At 42.1% G+C, this 21,324-nt stretch overlaps 1 protein-coding gene across 1 annotated transcript in view; it reads left to right on the top strand.

Moving 5' to 3' along the window:
* The first annotated feature begins 354 nt into the window (after positions 1-354).
* Positions 355-21,324, top strand: part of LOC126564102 (cGMP-dependent 3',5'-cyclic phosphodiesterase-like) — a 42,435-nt gene continuing 21,465 nt past the window's right edge. The window contains exons 1-4 of the mRNA XM_050221035.1: positions 355-684; positions 2,748-2,864; positions 14,110-14,205; positions 20,986-21,257. Coding sequence (XP_050076992.1) covers positions 355-684; positions 2,748-2,864; positions 14,110-14,205; positions 20,986-21,257 — 815 coding nt within the window. The remainder of the gene's footprint in view (positions 685-2,747; positions 2,865-14,109; positions 14,206-20,985; positions 21,258-21,324) is intronic.

Here is a 21,324-nt window from a genome sequence, read left to right on the forward strand (position 1 = left end):
ATTCGGAATGTGTCGTCTGGCCGAAGAATGAGGCAGAATCGTTTTGCTGTGTGGTGTGCATGTGCAAGAGTGAGATAAAAAAAAAGAGGCAGTTGAATGATAAACTCACAAAGTTGCGCTAAATAGCTGCCCAAATAAGAGGCATTCCGCGAGTGTGGCGCGAGTGCTTGGGTGCGTGCTTGTTGGGTGATAAAATAACAAAAAAATTAGGCATCACAGTAGCACCAAGGCGTGTGAAGCCAGGTTTTTGAAGTGATACTACCGAAAGATAGTAGATCGACCGGTGGGATACAGAAAGGGAAAGAGAGAGCGAGAGAGCGAAGTTATAAGTTAATATAGCAACAAACAGCGAAAATGTCGTACAACGCAGATGATTGTCCCGATAGTGGCGATACGGTCGGTTCCGGTGGTGGAAGTGGTGGATCGTCAGCGGCAAGTAGTGGTGGCGGTGGCACGACCGCCGAGTTAAATTGCGCGACACCGACCTCACCCGGGATGACACGGCAGGACGCGGTGGTGGCGATGCACGGTGACGGGTCGACCGATGGGGGTGATGCGGCCAGCAGCACTACAGCACCGATGCCCGGCTACGAGCCATGCGATCCGCTAATTATCTTGAATCTATTTCAATCCCTGTCCGCCACCACCAACTCGCTGGAGCTGCAGATGAAAATCAATCTTCACGTAAGTAGTTTGGTTTTTTGTTCGGTGTGTGTGTGCGTGCGTTCTCAGGGTTTGTTTTTCCACACCAACGGCGAGATCGGGTTTGGGGATCGTCGTGTCACGCATGGGAAAGTGACCACCAGTGATGGCCTACCACATCAAACCGCACCATCCCAACCGAGTAGCTGTCATCAATCGTTTGATTGTGGTGCGTGGCGCGCGATTGTATTGGGCGAAAAGGCAGCAGAAAAGTAGTAGCAGTACTAAACTTAATTAACTTTGGATTCTGAGCGCCTGATCGTTGATTACATGGCGATACGATACCCCGAGGTTGTCCGGTTGTTTGTTGCCTTTCGTTTCGATAGGTTTCGCGTAGAGATGAACGCCGGCCGATATGAGAGTTGGACGAGAGTGATTTGGGCATTTAGATAAATCATTGGGCCTATTGACGCCTGTTTTTTTGGTTATGGAGATCAGAGAATATAAGTCTGGTTTTGAATGATTTAACCATGCGAGGAATGCACGAGTTTGGAGCCAAGATCGACTCCCTGGAGGCTTAGTAGCATCAGTTAAAATCCCAAGAAGTTCTAGATCGATTTTTTTATTGTCAAGCACGAGTAATTTTGTCCTTTGCAGGTGATTTCGTGAACGAGTCCTTTTGGACGAAGATCCTTTGGTAAGGATCCGCTGAGTGAGACTGTATGAAGTAGATCCCTTAGACGAGAGTTTCTAGGTTAATTTGCTTGCATGAAACCTTTTGGTTGAGGCAGTATGGACTATTTGGTCGAATCCCCTTGGATGTGATTTCTTGGTGGAAGTCCCTTCAATGGAACCTCTTAGTCGAGGAATCTTTGGTGAAGCATTCCCATGGACGAAGAGCTATTGGAAAACTTCCTTGAGTTGGACTATATGGACGAGGTTTATCGGAAGAAGTCTTTTAGATGACACCTCTTTGTGGAGAATCCTTTAATCCTTTAGACTCTTTCGAAGATGCACTTTGGCCCTGGTTCCTTAGACGAGGCCCCTTGAACGAGGTCCTTTGGTCGAGGTTCCTTAGACTTGAGAATGAGATCCTATATATCGAGGCCCTTTGACGCTTCATTTTATACAAGGTCCTGCAATATTGATCCTAACTATATTTCTAAGAACATAATTATGCTCAAATGTTCAGGTACAATATATCTCGCATAGCGACTGGTGACACCTAATGAGCCCTAGTAAAACACATTCCTCTCTTCATACGATACAATCTTCATCCTCCCATGCGTGCTACACCACATCCTATTTGCATAATCTTCATCAAACTATACAGCCATCTCGTTTCGATTAAAACGATCTCTATTAGAACAACCCATTTCTGTAAACTTTTCCCATTCACTTCAATCATAATCCACCGGTTCAGGCACGAAATAAGGGCCCATAAAAAGCCGTGGTTAGCAAAAGCCACCTTTGCTCACGTTTTACTGCTAATGGGGTATAGGCTTTTCCGTTTATCGTTCGCATGCTGAGACATTTGCCTTTCATCTAGCGCAATAGCGCAAGAAATGACATCGTTAGTGGTCCATCGGAACGTCGAAAACGATCATCATTACAGAATGTGTCTCAGTTTTTTTTTTCGAGGTCGAGAAATGTGTTGATGAAGTGCTGATGCAATCTACGTAAAATGTGTTTACACACACAAGCATTTCCGCAGCATGTTGGTTACGAATGTCATGCGAATTTGGAGCCAGTAAAACTCATCAACCAAATTACAAACAGCGATGTTGGGATAAAGGTGTACATTAATCAATCCGGAAATCGGGGCCATTCTGCTGGTTGTGCGGTATAATGAATAAAAAAAAAAAAACCCCCGCAGGGAAATTGCACATCATTATGGAGAGGGTGATGTCGTTCTCGCGTAGGAATGCCGAAAACAATCAAGTTAAACATTATGTTTGTCTCTTCCAGCAACTCCATCAGTCGCGGTACAGTTTTCAGGATCAGGATGACAGTTTTATGTTAACTGTTTTGCGAAGAATCGAAACGCGTCTAATGGCATTGAATGATTGTTCCTTTTTTTTTTATCTCTCTTCTCCTCTAAACAGCTGAAGGCCCTCACCCGATCACCGTACGTCTTTCTCGTGCCAATCCTGCATTCCAGCGAGGAAGGTCTCATACAGGTCATTAACGATAACGTGCTCGAGAAGGAGATTCGCTTTTCCGTAAGTACCCTAACAAGCTTTTATGCATGCATTTTAATGTTTCGGCTCGGCCCGATTTTAAAGTGTTTATGTGAGCGATAAAAAATAACATACAAACCCCATTCAAACGAGCTGGTTCGATTGATCGATCGTCCTCTGCGGGGTCGCCCCCGAAAAAAAAAAACGGGTTTTTAAACGAGCAGAAAAAAAACACTGCTGCTGCCTGATTCGCCCGTCTGGATGCGTGAATTCTTGTGAATCACCTTTAGCCGGACGAGCGTGAGATTGACGTCGCAATTTACGTCACTGCTCGCACGACACTGCTTTGGCAGCTTAAAGACTGATCGTTATCTCAAGCAGCTGCTGCTACTGGGTTCTGCGATTGAAGCTATCTGGATCTGGTACCTTTCTCTGTATTCGCTAGTAAATGTCAGCGAACGTGTGGCTTCACTTCTTCCCACTTCTGGCCGGTATTTCAGTATCTCAATGATATTGTCATTAGATGGCGCAGATTTTCATTCCGTCTGGCATCGCGTTGTTCCCGTTTTGTTTTGTTTTTTGTTTTTTTTTTTCATTTGCCACACTGTACACACCCGTGTGTACCGGTGATGATGTGATGGTGGTACCGTCTGTCTATTATTCTCGTGTCAGACGGGATGGTTGACAACGTGTGCTCACAAATGAAAGCGAACAGCTGGGTAAAGCACGTGTCTCGCGAGTCGACAGTTGAACCTAGACAAGATTGATCGTTGCAGATACTTGTTGCAGAAGGCGGATAAGATTTCTTTTTGAAGGGAAAGACATAATAAAGATATAGTATTTTTTAACGTAGTGTCCTTAGTAAAACTAGAACATTAGAATTCTGCTCAAGATAAATTGTAGTGAGCAATTTAAAGATCTCTGTCATTCTTTCTCGATGTTGTTCAAGATGAAATAGAAGTAGTAGAATTTGATATAACATGTCAGTCCTATCGTTGCTGAAAACAGTATCATCCCAATTTTCCAAAAATGCTCCAATTCTAAATGTTAATTGTTCAGAAATTCAAAATCATATTCTCAAGTTTCGGTTTAATAAGCTTGAGTGATCGCAAAACTTGCACTCTTTTCCAACACTCTATTTCCTACATTCAGAATACTCTAATAAAAGCTACCAAATCAAATCACACAATTTGTCCAATTGGACAATAATGGTTCTCTTCCGATAAAAAAGATCATCACTTATCAGATCGCCGAAGCTCTACAAGTAGCACTTCAGCATTCGTTTCCAGCGTTCGCAAAAACTAATCCCTCCCTGTCACATCCGACTAAATGAAGGCAAATGTAATTTGCCCATAAAAAAAACCTAACCTCCCCAAGTACAATTTGTGTTCATCACTCTACGCGATGAGCCGGAACCTCTCCGGCGCGGGCGCGCTCTCTCGTCATACGTGTTGGTGCAATTACTTTTCCAATCAATTCCTATTTGGACGAATGAATTTCCTTCCGCATTGGTCGCGTGGCTGGCCTGGAACCGGTGCAAAGAGTGCGCCGCAGTCCGTCGGTCGTTCATACGGTGTGAACAAATCGTTTTACCAAATGTGAAGCTATTTATTTGGGGAGGGAAGCATATGGAACGGCGAGGTTTTCCTAAGGAGCTTGTGTTCTTGATGTTTTTCACTTGGGATTTTTCCCTACGGTAAAGCAAGGACCGGGTGTTTCGTGTTTTCGTTGGATGATGATGCCTTTGGCTGTGTGTACACAGATCGAACATCATGCGGTGTATGGTGTTATATGAAGCTGTTTCGGAAGCAGTTCTTCTTGACGCATTCATGACCGAGATGGAAACCGTAAGCGAGAAAATTTACTTAGATGCGTTTCTTCTTGTGCTTCTTGGTTTAACGACCTACTAGGCCTTGTCGGCCATCGAAAGACTTACTAGATTTGTTGATACTACGTAGTTGGATAGTCAGTCCTTACTACGAGGAGCGTTCCAAGTGGGATTCGAGCCCCAGTCTTGTCGTGTGGAAACCGGGGCCGCTGCTGCCCGTTTAGGGCGTATGGTTTGCGTTTTGTGTGGTTAATTTCTGTTAGCTCTCATTCCACGATTCACAAAAATTGCTAGACGACGGAATATTTAATGTAATTTTTAATTTATATTTGAGTATGACGGCTCTCCACCTTATTGTAATATTTAATGCAGTAATATTTAATTCAAAAATTTACTAATAATCTCAAGCATAAATTGTAACTTCCTCTTTTGTCTGTACTTGATACCCATTCTTGCAACAACAAGTTGCACATGATTTCCTTCGAGACATCATGGTAAGCTTTACGATCCTCCATCAATGGTCATTAAGTAACGCTTGATTTCCCAGCGCGTGCTAAAACTAAACATACTATTGCAATTACTACAGACCTCCCCACTCACACGCACACAATTCCACGTTTGAACATCAACTTCACCATAGCCATAGTCTCGCCTTGCGAATCCAAATGCTTTCCGCTAATTTCTCGCTTCACTGAGGTCCCATTCGGCTAATTGTTCAGTAATAAGTTAGTTCTATTTATCTTCACCCTTAGCACCGGCCCTACCTTCCTTCCGCTACCCTCGTTCTTTGGGGGTGTTTAATCCATGACGTTCGAGCCGAGAGCAGCCAATATCGGCAGCATTTGGAAATGATTCCAATTCGGTACTGAATAAACAATAAGTGCTTTTTCGGGACAGGCAAGGATATCGCGACGGCCAATCGTTACAAGAATTTTGTCTGCACGAATTAAACGTGTTTAAGGCGGCTCTCGGGGTCGGGGCGGTCGAACCGGCAGCGAACGGTGGTTTCGGTAGCTGTAGCTGACTGACAGCGCGGTGATATAACACCGGTGACGCTGTAATAAAGCACGAGGCAAAAGGAATTTGTTTGAACAACTGAGTCGTGTTTGCTTTTGGGGAGAGAACACGGTGTGCGATCTTATGTGATGAGGTTGTTTTTTTTTCTTCCCTTATTGGCATCACAGATAGAATGTCTAGAGAGGCCTCCTTTCTGTGAAATGTGATGATTTTGACCTATTTTTCAGTGAATTGATGTGTTGCTCGCGATGGGCATCGTAAGTCACTATGAGCGAGATGCCTTTGGGTCATAATATTTATTTATTTTTATTGTACTTAATGTTGGAGATAGCACTGCAAAATGTGTACGATGAGATGCACGAGCAAATACGGCATTTGAGCTGGTATTCCAGATTGGTACTAAACGAATTTTTATGCACAATTTTCCTCCTTTAATTCTACGGTGCGCAGTAATTCTACCTCGCAAAATCTGTTCCATAACTGTGACGAGTTAGGATGCACACGATGTGCTAACGTTTGTCTTTTATGCTCCCGTTTTTCATTCATTTTCCCAGTCCCCGGCCGTTTACCCACCTTTAAAAACCTAAACACGCGGTAGCATCATTGGGCTTATCGCACAAGAAAGACCCTCGGTCGGTGATAAAGATAAAATCCTCTTCTTACCGTTACGCTTTCGGTGTATCTGTATTTGTGTGTCTTTTTTCATGTCTTTTCCTTCACACTAGCAGTATGATACCAGCAAGGTTTTATCCGCTTTTCTTTTTACGGTTCTGTTTTTTTTGCTATTCATTCCATCATCGGGTTGATGAGCCCAAAGACCGCAGTAGCATTAGTCTCACTCTGTATGTGTATTGTGTGTGTGTGTGTTTTAATATCACATCGATGTAAAGCTTATCCTAGCCATAGCAGGACACAGGCAGCCAACAGTGCTTAACGATTTTTCTTTACAATTTGTTTTGCTTTTTGTTCTTTTTTGTTTTACCGCGGAAGGCCAACGGAGACGGAAGTGTTTGCGTAACCCTTTCGAGCGAAGATTTTGGTTTCTCTAGATATGGTGGTTTGAAAATGGGGAGCAAGCGTATTTCCGTACGCTCACGCCCCACGCCGACTGTCTGATGACGACTCAATAAATAGCCCCTTTCATTGACGTCAGGCGCCGGTTGGAACCGTGCAGAACTTCTTCGTTTGTCTTCTGCACAAGAAAGATTGGAGCGACTAAACAAAACAAGAAAACCACAGACGCAGCTGGAGCTAGGTCGCGTTGTGGACAAAAGCGTTGCTCAGAGGGAATGCAAAATCGGGCCAATTTTTTTTATTGTAATCCTTTTTTTTTGTATCTCCTGTAGGGTTTGGATTTTTCAACGCGGATAAATCCGGTAAATATGCATCATAGAAGATGTTGTTTTTTGGTTTGTTGCGATAAGCTTCGAATCGAAATGAAAAATCATCGTTCACTTTCGGAGGTTTGGAAGGTCATCGGTCGAAGATAATTGGATGAGTGATTTTTTGTCCTTAACGAGATGTTTTGTCCCAACTATCCATCATTAGTAGCTTTTGTTTTTATTTCTTCCTTGACGATACTTTTGTGTAAGCTCTGTAAGTTAAATTTCATTAATTGACTCAACTTTACTAAATTTCCTACAAAATCTTGTAGTGTATATTCAAAACATATTTTTACCTTATTTTTCCCCTGCAAGTAAAACTTCAATGTGATGCAAATTTAATTGCACAGCTGGCTGTAAGGATAATTTCGGGCCAACAGCATTATGGCCGCCCAACGGAGTCAGCTCCACTTTTTATCCCCCCAAAAGTTTGTTGTGAGCGAAAAGCTTCGGTGTTTTCGTTTGCTGGGGAGGCGTTCGATGGGAGGCGGAAAGCAAATTTTGATAAAATTATAATTTTGGGAAGGTCGTCATCGCCGGCGGGTCAAGCAAATGTTCCAAGAAAGCTGCCTGCAAACTGGATGCGCTGGGTGAAATTTAATTTTCCTGGAAAATATATGTGATTATGCGTACGGCTAATTACGAAAAATCTTATTTGCTTTCTAATCACACAATCACAATGAGCTTATCTTTCTCCAGAAAATGGAGTAGTCTTACAAAAAAATGGCTGATACAACGTTTAGTTGACAAGATAACAATAAAAGAAGGCGAAGGAAAATCCTCCTATTGTCCTTTACCCCGTTCAGCTGTGCGAAGCACAACCCTGTAACACAATAATGGATACAGAAGAGGCTCAAAACTTGTCTAGCTAAGCACTCTCTAGCTTTGTATCGGGCTGCCCGATTGTGTGTGTGATTGAGTGGAACCGAATCTCAAGGAAAATCGGTCCGTTAGGCACGCTCGGAACCGTGTCTGATTTTTTGCTTTCCCTTCCGGTTCACTTCAGGATCATTTCGAACGATGAAAAGCATGCCGGAAACTGGACCACGATATCGTATCGGGCGAGCCTAGCTTGTTACATTGAATTTCCTGTCGGTTGAGACGAGTGTTGTTTCTGCCTCGATGGCGATTGCACGTGTGCTGAAAAATGAACACTTCCTAGCTGATTGATAACTTTTTTCTCGATTGATCGGCTCGTTAACTGTATAAGGGCGCGTCATTCCCTATCAAGCGAATTAGAAAACTTGTTCCATCAGAAATGTTAACTCTTATTGAATGAATTGTATTGCACGGTTTCTAAGAACAGCGGTATCTAATAAATTTTCACACAAAACATCCTGTCCATCATCGGTGCGGACCTGAAAGCCTGAGGAGAAACATTTCCATTTAACCCATATTTCACGCCATCTTACACAAAATCTTCTTCACAAAGTACAAAGCAAATCACTCTATCCGTGACAGATATTCTCCACGCAAGAAGGTGCGTGCTTGGAAATGCTCGCGTGTGTTGTCACGGTGGCAACGCCACCGAAGATAAACGCCACTAGCAGAATCCAAGTGTGGTGTACCGCAAAAGCTTCGTGTGCAGGTGAACACATAATATGATAATATCCCCGGATTCTTTACGATTTGGATTCCTTTTTCGTGCTGTTGTGAAATTTGAATTGATATTTTTGGAGCTAGAGCGGAAACGCTCAAGAAAAGAAAAGCAGCTTATCCGAGCGTTGGCGTGTGATGGAATGCTGGAAATGAAATATCCCAGTGAGTGCGGGGGTTTTTTTTGGAGGGTAGGAAAATTCTTCCTTTCGTCGGAAATGTTGATGAAGATATCTCGCGACGATTGTGGACGTAAAAAACCATACGTTTCGATCGTTTCGATTACATTCTTTGTGGGAGGGTTTTATTTAAAGACTATCACGACACGTTGATTATCTTTTAAGGTTTTTTGACCAAGAATCCTGAGGGCAGAGTGCTAGTAAAATGAAGATATAAAGTGTTAAGATGACAATAAAGTTTATAAGGTTTTATTCTTCACTAAACTTATTTTAAAAACGAGTGCAGATGCAGTTTAACACTTATGGTTGATCTGCAGTGATTTAGCGATCAATAATGCAACCATTTGACTGCTCTTCTTTTAAGCTCCATATCTGCTTCCTTTTTTAATATTTACCAGATAGTTTCATTTAATTCCAGTTCGGTTGAAATTCCCCTTTTTGCTGTACGCCTTACTGTTTAGATAGCGTGAGTAGATTAAATCGAACAACACAAACAACAACGAAATTCGCTCTTCATAGAACACGAACGAACGCTGCTGAATGCGGGTTTGTCTAGCTGGATGGGTGTGCATTTTCCGCGCCAATAAATGGCCAGTGGAGGAAATTACCGCCCACTCAAACGTGGGCAGATTGAGCATGCAACTGGTAGAAACGATTTCGTTTGACGTTTCGTAATCATCGTTCTATTGTATGTGACGTACGTACCGTAGCACTCACCCGTTGTGCAATTGCTGCTATTGCATGGTCGCGAGTATTTGAATGATGCTACAGCGAATGGGAATGGGAATTCAAAATGAAAGTATTGGTTAATGCATTTTCTCTTCCCTATTGGAAGGTGCTCATTTTCGTTAAATTTTCCTCCGGAGCATGAAATCATTAGGAAGCGTCCCGAAAGTAAAGCGTAATGAAATACAATGAATATTCATCCTGTGAGTTTGCCTTTGCATTAACCGTATTGCCATTGCAGAGAAGCTCTTCACAGTTTGACCGTTTGAAATCTACATTCCCTACAACCCAGAACGATTATTCATTATACTACCCGTAACCCGTTTGCCATACCCTGGCCGTTTTGAAGCAATGGTGCAATGGGAAAGTTTTTAGGAAAATTTATGATTCCTCATTCTCTCGCACTACAGTCCCCGTTCGCTGCTGCTACACACGGTACAAACCACTACCAGCGGTTAAGTCTAGCCCGGTTTGGGTACTAAATTTCTCATAAACGTTGTCAAAAACATTTCCTCACCTGCACCAGAGTTTTTCTCACCTCCCCTTTCCACGGCTCATCTCTACCTGGGTGCCCACGTGCTGCGCAATCTTTCATCATCTTCTACCACCGGTGTAGATTGTGACCGAGCTGATAGCAAATGGCTAAACAGGAAAGCAATTTTGGTACGCTGCCAGTAAGCTGTCTCAACACTAATTTCCATTCGGTTTCGCATTTCAAAAAGCTCTTTTGAATTGGCAACTGGGAGTTGATAAAGCCATTGCTATTGGGTTGTAGCGGATTTAAGAGTGGGGTAATTGGTGTGGGATGCGTCAGAGGCACGTTCGACGTTCCTCCTGGGAGATGAAGAGTCGAGTTGGTTTTTATTTGTTCCCTAGCACCCATTTTAGTTTGCGTGTTGTTTGCGCTATTTTACGCTCTTGTTCAGAGAGTGATTGCTTGTGGTTTTGTTCGAGTGTTGATGGAAAAGCTAATACGTACGGTGGTAGTATAAGCAGAAAATCCCGTTCAACTCTCGTCTACCAGCAACATATAAATAATGTAGCTCTTTCTACTGGTTTCGGAACCAGAAAGAAGTGGAATAAATTTCTGACCCCAAAACTCAGAACATACAGATACAAGAAAAAAAGTAAAAGAGAGCCAGAGTACGAGAGTGTCTGATGGCAAAAATAATCCATAAATCAATCATAGGCGGGATAGACTTGTTTCCTTTCCCGTTGGATTTTTCCTTCGGTGTGTATAGGCTCTATAAAGATGTCGATAGTAGTATGCTTTGTCACTTTTGCCTACGTGGCAAAAATTAAACTACCTCACCCGAGGGGAATGTCTACGGCCTTTTTTTTTCTTCCCTTCGAACCGATTCTTCTACAGTGCACTATGGGAAATGCGTAGATAAAACGGGAGGCATTTATATTTTATTTTCATAATACTTAAAAAAGCGTTAAATGCTTTGTACATTTATTTCAACGTACAAAACACAGTGCAACTAATTTTATTTCATGCAAAAAAACGGGCTTTTCTTCAAGTACTGGGCGCCTCCAGCAAAATATTCCATTATTGGAATATTATAACAATTTATGGTTTTTATCGGATATACATAACTATAAAATCAATGATTTTTGTTAACTCTTATATTTTAGTTCAAAAGTTAAGTATTTAATTCAGTAATATTCTGGTTATTCAATAGTTCACTCATTTGATTTGATTTTTATTTATTTATTTTTTCACGCTCCTTCATCCATAGTGGCCTCACAAGCTCCTCTAAACAACTGACAGGGATTTTTTTCGGCAAAAGAAGATAAAAAAGCATACAAAACATAAATACTTACCCTCGAACACACACGGTCACATAACTAACCCAGCGCCACTATGTACAGTCTCGAAAATGAGTCCCATATCGAACGCCATCGATGAATGCCGATTGGATTTCGGAAGTGTGTTCCTCTTGGCTCGTTGGCTTGCTGCACCGTTGTACCGTTGCTGTCGAGCAGATGCTACTTTTGCCTTTATTGCCTGATGATGTGGTGCTCAAAACCGATGGGGATGCTGAACAGTCCGCAAACAGCCACACCAAGTGGCACATGTGGCATAGTGTTTCTCGTTATTGGCCGCAGCATGTTCGTATAGGGACGTGTATTGCATTTCCAAAATTTTGCTCTCATCTACCGTCGAACGTTGGGGATATTATATTGCGCACTTTATGGATAGCATGCGGATCCGTACGTTAAATCGATCGGTATGTCAGATTTCAGCAGAGCGGATAAAAGTAAGCAAAATAATAAAATCCTCCCCATTTGATGCCATTGACGATGGAAAAGTGGGGTCTTTTCGCTATTGAGTGTGTGGCATTTAAAACAAGCGTTGTGGAGGTATAAAAAGGGCCACTTACTGGTCACTGATTTTCTTTCAAGGACAAACAGAAATCTTCTTTAAGCTTCAAAAAGATCAACATAAAAATAGAAAATAAGACCCTAAATCTTCACAAACAAAAATAAAGACATTTAATAATACCGTCATTATGGTTCATCATCATCATCGGATATCGTCGAGTGATGAAATTTTCGGTGAAATGTTTGCATTTGAAGTGGATGGCTTTTATTACTGCGCAACCGAACCGAACCGAACCACCGCTTGTTTACTTCCGAAGTATAGAATTTGGCTCATTATTCTACCGGGCGCGCGTTGTTTATATCCGCGCGAAGCAACGTGATGAAGGAAAAATGCCGGCGTAAAAGCATTCCTTCCGAAGCGGACAAAAAAGGATGTCCGCGTTTCAAGGGACTCGGGGCGGAAAAAACACAAAAGTGAAGGTAAACCTTAATCTCTTCCAACAAAAGTTTTCAATTTATGTGAATTATTTTCCATTAACAAACATAAAGCCCGGACTGTTCCCTTTTTACTTTCGGAGAGTAGAAGGATGCATTATTCCTTGCTTATTACTTCTAACGATCGTCTAGCGGGTGCGGGATTAGTGTTCGAGTCACTCTCGCCTTCTATGTACACAGTAAAACATCTCATTACGAGGTGACGAGGGTTATCGCTTGTAGCTCTCAAAGGATACAGGAATGGTTGAGTGACAAACCAGGACAACGCAGCAAGTGACGGTCAGCCAAGGAAAGCTTTTTATTTTGAAAGCTTCTACTTTGTTTACTGACTGAACTGAACGCGGGAAGCTATGATGACCATTTTTGGGACCAGATTGATGGACACTTCTGGTGAGTGGAATAAAATGTTGTCAGGAAGCATCAGAGAAGAGCAGCAGTGGGTGGAGTTAAAAGTAGACCAATTAGTTACTATAAATTGTAAGCCATTAGTCTTCCAATCCTCCAAATGTTGTTGCATTAGGGATGTTTGGAATGCAAAAGGTAATATTTTATTCGTGATTTTAGCGATTCTATTAGAGAAGTCTTCTTCTGCTATTATCCTACCTACTACTACTAGTATGACTAAATATGACTCAATTTGTTCTCACCGATTAATTCTTCCTATATTGAGCAATCTTACGTGAAAGTTGTCAGCTATAATCTTCGTCTTTTATAGTCTAGTTCCTCAAAAATTCGTTGAAAATTTGCAATTTAACTTAACAAGAATTCCAATACAAATTCTGTTGGGCTCTCAAAGTTGTGGCATGAAAATAAAAAGTTGCCAAATCGCTCAAGAATGTGCTTTATGACTTCATTACTGCTGCTCATCCAATTTGCCTCACATCAACAAATTGGAATATTCATATTCAACTCAGTATTTAATCTCCCTGGCAAAAAAATCTACTGCATTGAAAAGAGCAAAATAATGAAGCTATCGTGCCACGTGACTGATTCTTTTATTAAGAAATAATGGATAAATTGTGTTCCAAATTGTGAAATGTCCTTTATTTGCTGTCGTTACATTACATGATTACGGACATAATATAATAGTTTTCTAACGCTTCGTTTATGAGAAGAAGATTAAAAATCAACCTGAATCATCGTTTATGTGTGGGGAAAGCCTACAGCAATCTCCAATCATCTGCTAGGTTCATATCGAATATATTGAGCCATAGATCAACATCAATCATCTGCAAACTTCACTGTCATCTCTGGATGAAGCTAAATCACGCAGAAAATGCCTTATCCCGTCCCAGTGCACGGATCAGTGGAAATCCAGTTGGAAGTCTACCCGTCTGTTTCCCGTACAAAGCTTTCTTCATTATTATCTACCCCTAGGGTCAGAATCCAGATGTTGCTGCTACGGTTGCCGGTGTTCAATGACACGATATATTCCAATCCGGAAAACGGAATAAAGGGGTTTGGTTCCTCCATGCTCAAGCAACGATGAATATTGAAAACATGATACGCAATAAGGCACCCAATGGTTCTGGTTGTCGTCGTGGTTGATGATGATGATGATGGGGTTTGGTTGAAATTTAAAACCAAACCAACCAATACTAGCAAAATGATAATGGTGTGTGGTTTCATTACTGATTCTTCCATTGAAAAACGTGAAAATTTGATGTTTTATGACGATGCCATAATTAAATTTAATTTTTCATTTTCTCGTCATTTCTTTATTTTCCATTTCACAGATCAACTCGTCACATTTCCGCAGTGGGTCACATCACAACGGTTACCCATTCGTCATCGATGACCTTAACAAGGATTTTTCCGAAGTAATTGAGATGGTAAGTTAAAGTTTTTTTTTATTGTGTTCTGAGCAATCTAGTTTTATCGACTGTCTTGCTAAATGCGCATTATGCGTCTACACTGACCTTCAAAATCAATTTAAAAATGGTTCATCATAACCAACGAAACGTCCTATATTGTCTTACCTTTGTGCTTTCCTTTTCCACCACTCGTGTCCTTTCTACAGCAAACCGGACAGTTCACTTATTAAAGCTGATCATAAAATAACAATCCCACCGTGCAGACACACCCCACACGCACCCTTGGTGGTCGTAGAATAGATCATTTACCACATCTGGCTGGGCTGGCTGCCACAAGCTCAATGTCAGGGACGTACCGAAGTTGAAACCCAGTCCACGGTTTCAAGGTCCATGCCGGCGTTTGGCAAAGTGCCATTACAGGAAACAGACGAGCGTATGGCGGTAAAAAAGCAAAAAGGAATGTACACATACACACACATACGCACATAGAAAAAGACTCTTTGCACTGAAACTGGCTGACTCACTGTTTGGTAAATTGTAGCAATTCCACTGGCGCAACTCGTTGCCGTCACCATGTGAGACACGTTTCGGTCGAGGCGGAATATGCGCATCCGGGAAAATGGAGAACGAGATAGGAAGCACGCGATGTATTATCTCTTCTGCGACGCAGACGAAAACCTCACTCTCCATTGAAAAGTGTCGAGTTTCCAGGTCGCTTTAGTTGCTTCTTTTCCCGGGCTTATTATTATCAAAGATTTCTCCTAGAGTGCCCAAAGAGATGTCCTTCGTCCGCAGCGAACATGATCGTCAAGCGAAATTCGGATGGAGACGCCTGGTAGTTTGTGGAATCACATGGCGCTGTGCGTTCAAGGACAACACACACCGCTCTTTGCAAGCCTCATGCAAGCGCACATTATCTACCAGTGGTTTGGTTGATCTACGCGGTCGCCACTGTTTCCGTAGTTTCCGTTCGAACGTGATTTTAAACGCGATGAAACGTGATCCCTTCTCGGTACGCTTCTATCAACCACCGACCAGAAATAGCGTGCAGTTGCGTGCATTTTAAAATGGTTGACACTGTCATTAATTTATGTCCATCCATTTTGCTGCGCCATCCCTCTGACACAGTAGATAAATGAGAAAAGAAAACACACCATACCGCATCACGGTAGTCGCTTAAAACGCTTTGACGAAAACTGCAGAGAGAATGATAAATGGCCATAAAGAAAGCAAAAATGGTGAAAGCAAGGAAAACAAACGTCAGTAGAGAAAAACATCAAAACAGTGACGACCGTTTCGATGGTAATCGAATTTATGGGAAAAGAAAAGTGTAAACAGTGTGTGTGCCTGGGCGCTCTGAAGGCACGCATAAAGCTGCCAAGATGCTATCGTTCCATCAGGTCGTGTCTTGTTTTTGTGCAGTGTTGTTTGGCGTTTTCGTAAGATGAACTACCGGTCACGGTCTTGGTGAAGCGGGAGGTGCCTATTTTTGACTTGCATTTGCTTTCCTTTGCAAGCTATGTTCGGCGATGGGAAAGTGGTCGTATCTAACGTCGTTAAAATTGCTGCAAATGATGTTAAAACGGTTGCTTGTCGTGGTGTAAAATAAAAAAAGGTAGTCAAATAATTCAATTGAAGTTGATTGATAAATAAAGTTGATCCTTTTCACAACCTAAGAATCACGATATTGCCTATCAAGACGGTGTTGTCGTACTTATACACTTCAAATGTCCTGTTGATTGCACACATTCAGGCTACAAGTAATACAAAATGGCAATTATCTTTATTAGTTGTCCAGAAACAAAGGAAGGCTTGTTGCAGCAATATTAATAATTGATTAACATCAAGCTTTTCCCTCCTGAAGCAAATCCTCCTTGTGCAAATACGCACACCCACATGCATTGGCCATTTGATTGAAATATAGCCACCTGTCACTATAGGGCTACTTGAAACCAGCGGCAATCGTCATAAAAGGATCTCACTCCGGTACAGATATTTTTTTTCTTTTCCATTTTACCTCTTGTTTCTGCAAACCATTTATTGTAACTAAGTGGGCTCAACCCCGGACCTGATAGCTGCATCGTGTTCGGTTCCAGCTGCCTGGTGTGGCTTGAGCAAATTGTGTGAAATGTGATATTTATTACTGTATTCTATGGCCAAACCCAATGCTTCAAGTGTGTGTGTGTGTCATTGTGCACGATAGGGGGCATCAACGAGGAGGTTGCAAAAGGGGTACGAACGATTGGATGTAGAGACACACTGTCCCATGGTAATCTCTCTGTCCCCCTTCGCCACTTGCTCACCCATGTGTAAGCCATTTGCTGTGTAATGATAGAATTTCGATGGACACACGGAGTTGAAGCAACACCGTCGGGATAACAGCCTGCACGTTGTATCCCATTTTTGCCGAACGGAACACGAACCATGCAAAGAAGGATTTCGTACTCCACTCACACATACACACAGACAGTCTCTCCATCAACACAGGCCTGGTTTCCTCGTTTGGTTCTTCCTGTCAGGGAGTTTTGGGGAGGAATTTAATCGCAAATTGGATCCCACATTAACGCAACCGCCATGAAATGAGATTCCGGTATATGGGGAGGGTGGATTTTTCGATATTTTTCCACCTCACCGCACCCGATGCTTTTCTTGGAGCATGAGATTTTTAGCTGCTACGTGACGGTGGGCAGGTCTGGTTGGATCTGTTTGACGGCGAATCAGCTTTTCGCCTTCAGGTCGTTCAGGTTTGTGAGACAAGATGTGTGAGGGAGAAGGGAGGAACTGTTGTAGTTTTTTCATGGGGATTCTAGAATTTGAAAAGTTTTAAAGCTATCTTTGAGAATGCATTCGTCCAAGAAGTATTTAGCGGTGCCTTGAATATTGTTTTTAAAACGCAATATTTTCCAGATCATACAGCAAGTGTTCCTTGCCCAAGGCAATGTATATTTTGAAATACAATGTTCATACTTAAAAGCTACTTTTCGTAACCTATAAGCCTAATATACTTGTATAAAAATTTGTGACACTTCACCCAGTGAAAAAAATATGCAAAACACTCTGCATGCAGATGTTCCTCTATGTGTCAAATTTTAAAACAAAATCAATCTGTCAACACCTTCATCACGCAAAGGAAGTAAACTGATGTACCAACACTACTTAAGCTTCTTCATTATAGTGTTTATGGTCACTAACAGCTCAAACTAACATTAAAGCACAACAAAACATGCAGCTGGTGCAGTAATTAATAATGGAACTGTAAAAAATTATAATCCTCCTTTAAGCATCTTAAAGTCGTGAAGCGAAACATAAATTCAGAACCTCATCTTCTTCCGCGTGAACTTTTTGAACGTTCGTGCCTAAACTTTAGCTGTACCTTCTTTTTGTACTTCCGCATCGAGAACCTTTAGGAAAAGCTTGTATTTTTTAGTGGGTGTCTGAGCGGGCGGACAAAAAACAGAAGGATTTTAATAAATTATAACACCAACCCGGAAAGCGAGCACGAAACCGAGGTCAAATAAATCGTGCCATTATCGTTTAATGGGCTGGAAGCAGTAAATAATTTGCAGCAGTAACTAGTATGCGCTATGCAAATGTTACGATGTGGGCAAGCGTCTTTCCGCTGGGATTAAACTTTTCGGGTGCACTTGTGTATTGTGCCTTTAAAAGCTGACAGAACACAGCTGATTCTTCTACTACTCACAATCATAAAAATCTAATTATTGCACAGAGGGATTGTGTGGTTTTTCATTTTGCTCTCGAGCAACGTGCTCTCAAGTACACTCTTGGAAGCAAACGGTTGCCTTGAAGAGACACAAAAAACCACTCGCATTGTTTGAAGTGATGCTTTTCTTCGTAAGAAAACAATATAGAACAGACATCGCCCTATTCGCAACAAGTGTCCTCCTTTGTGGCATCTTCAGGTGTGTTGTGTTGCTCGCTCGAGGGCGAATCGTTTAATGCAGCTTACCTTTCTGCGCTAGCTTTTCCCTCTTTTCTTTTATCCTAGTTACCTAAACTACCTAGCTAAAGAACACTTACGATGCCACGGTTGGCTTCGTAAGATGCATCGAATAAAATTGTTTCCTCTTTCAAGCAGGTAGATAAACTCGACCACGGTTCACAACCTCCCACAAGGTGAATTCAAGCCGGGCAAGGTCTGTGCTTCTTCTGTCGTCATATAAGCGCGTCATATGTCTCTTCCATATTGCAAGCGTGCACCGAGCCACAAGCATAGATTGTTCTTACACCAAATCTGCTCCTTAGTGCTACCGCTTAATCGAACCATTACCATGCAGCCCACTGCAACTACACATATTGTTTCGGTGGTGTCCTACATTACATATAGCCGCCAGGAAGACGCGCGCTTGGAAGGTTTTGTGCCAGCTCGAACATTACGCATTGTGGATGTTTTGGATCTTCGTTGGTTCCACACTAGCACACTTCCTCAACGTTCGAGTCTCGTGGATGGTGTTGGGTCTGGCGTGAAATATGATAACAATTTGCAAGTCGTCCCCGAGATGGCACGCGCGCGCGCCTCTCAGCAAAAGATGCACGCAGACGGGGAAACTCTGATAGAGGATGCTGTTGCGAAGTTGGTTGTTGCCACCCGGAAGAGTGGACAGCGTCTGTCCGAAAAGAGAGCTGTTAACCTCTTTTTTTTTCGTTGTCTCCCTCTATTTCTTGTTACTTTTTGTCATGTTTGGTTGCTGCTGTCACCATTGACCCTGCACGAAAATGGTCGGCCTCAATGGTGTACCATCAGCATCTGTATATCTAATAAAGATTGCTCTTATTTTTGAGATGGGGTAGTTGGTTTGGGGGTAGGACAGAAGAAAAGTGAATAATTTATGTCCACTGTGAAAGGAACAAGCACAAGCGGGTTTTGTGTCAAGGTTGTGTTTTGGTGTCTTTATTAAGTTTAGGAAGTTAATTTATCCATTTATCCTCCTTTTGCGTAACTAATCAATGATCAATATGTATTAAAATTGGGAAGTAAATAGTTTCATGTAGTGGTTCTTGAAATCAACTATTCTTTTTAGAGTGAAATGCTTAGTATTTATCGATGGTCAGAAAGGTGCTATACAATCCGTTAAAAACGTTGTTTAGCGTCATTAACTAAATGAAAATCTTAGTCTTGCACGCAATGACATCTCAGTATAAATAAGTATGCAAACAGGATTTATAAAACAGTCCTTATTTAGCTTCAAAATTAATTTTTTTGTGCTATAAAACACCCTGACTGTGATAAAATTATGGCATAAAATTATCTTCTACACTAAAAGTAAATCCGTTACAGTGATTCATACTGCAAACATGTGATACATCTAGTTGATCTAGCACCAATTTCACCATTCGTTGTACAGTGTGCTCAGTGTTGTTTATTTTAAGCGCTACCTGTAACACCCTGACAAAAGCTCACGCCTGATGACGACCCTCCAAATATTGCTTACAACGGCTGCACGTTTAATGTTTTGTTCCCGTTAATTTTCTCTGATTCATCCCTTTTCGGACTACAGTCCAGTAGGTGATAATTGAGCACAGTTTAACATACGTTGCTAGTCTCTAGTATTTGCTACGATGCGTTAACGCGGAGCTGCGCGATATCATACGCGACTTTTGTCAGGTACTTTTCTGATGCAATAGTGACCATCGTGCGGAGAGATTATCATGCTCGTTTCGGATGGTCAGTTGAATGGACTACAGTCTAGCGCATTGCGTAGTGTAAAGGAATTTCCAACCGAGAGTTTTCTTATCTTATCTTTTCCCTGGTTTGGTGTCGTTTTTTTGGGGGGTTAAATTAGAGCTAGCTCAGCTTTGGAAGCAAGCAGGGCTGTTTTAGTAATCAGCTTTTGTATCGCACATTGTATGGTTAATTCTTTCCCGGCACAATATCACACTGAAAGTCATCTTTCCCGAGTGTCGTTTCAATTGATTAACAGACGTCCATCGCTACAGTTGCTGCAAAGCTTCGAGTACAATAATGGCGTTAAAATCAATATTGAACAACTGAAGGACGAGAGGATAGTTAAATACAATGCGGCATTCAACATAATGAGCTTCGTTTGCTAAAATGGCTGGCCCGCTCGGATGCTTTAAAGGAAAGCATCCTCCGGCGTTGTACACTTTCAATACAAGTTCAGTTCACTTCTGCCTAACTTCATTAGCGAAGATGGAAAAACAGCGAGAGAGAAATTTATTTCGAATTAAATATCAACGTAAACGGAGAACGCAACGATGTTGTAGCTTCCGCTTGTCGCTTGTTGTTTTCACAACATGCTAAGGATCATTAAAACTGCTTCCAAATCGAATCGTAAAACGGTTTCCACCGTCTTCAGCTCGTCGTTCCTACGAGCAGAAGAAATTAGAGAGAAACTGTCCGTACGACTATGGCGTCCTTCAAAGTGTAATTAATTTTTCCTTCATTTTTGTTCGTTTTTATACTTCTACTTCAATCACACAATCACGTGTACACATTCAAACGCGGCTCCGTTAAATGACGGTGTAGAATGTGTTCTAGAAACGTGGACGGCAATGTCGTTCAATGATTTCTACGAAAACTTTGGGACGGGACTTTTGAAAATGTCGAGTCACTGTCGCGCTAAGTGAGAACTCTTAATGTACAACTTAACACCTCGCTGTGCACGAGCAGGTGGATTCGGTGAACCAAACTCAAACGGCTTAGCTTGACGTCACGCTTGCGCATTGGTGGTAAAGTTGCGAAACATTTCCATGCTCATGACGCACAGGTATCGTGCTCAATGATTTCGTCACTAATGGGTAACTTCTCTTACGTCACAGGTTGTCGGCAACAAGCACAACACCCTGATCTACGACATCCTAGGCCCGAAGGTGAGCAAACTCCAGTCACAAACATCGACGACATCGGCCTCCTCAACGTCATCGCTGAACGAGCTGAACTTCACGTCTTCCGTCCAGCAGACGCAACAGACGTACAACGGTGCTACGATGGTTCCACCGCTCCAGCAACAGCAGATCGCATTGTTCGTCTGCATTGCGGGCGACAGCTCGTCCCGATCGCGGTATCAATTCTACATCGACGATACGTTCCGGTAGGTGAAGGAATGCGCGGAGTGGAGTAACTCCAGATGTGGCGTTGAGTCTCATGAAAGGTTTCCC

Source organism: Anopheles maculipalpis, chromosome 3RL, assembly GCF_943734695.1.
Source record: "Anopheles maculipalpis chromosome 3RL, idAnoMacuDA_375_x, whole genome shotgun sequence".
In the NCBI taxonomy this organism is placed as follows: domain Eukaryota; kingdom Metazoa; phylum Arthropoda; class Insecta; order Diptera; family Culicidae; genus Anopheles; species Anopheles maculipalpis.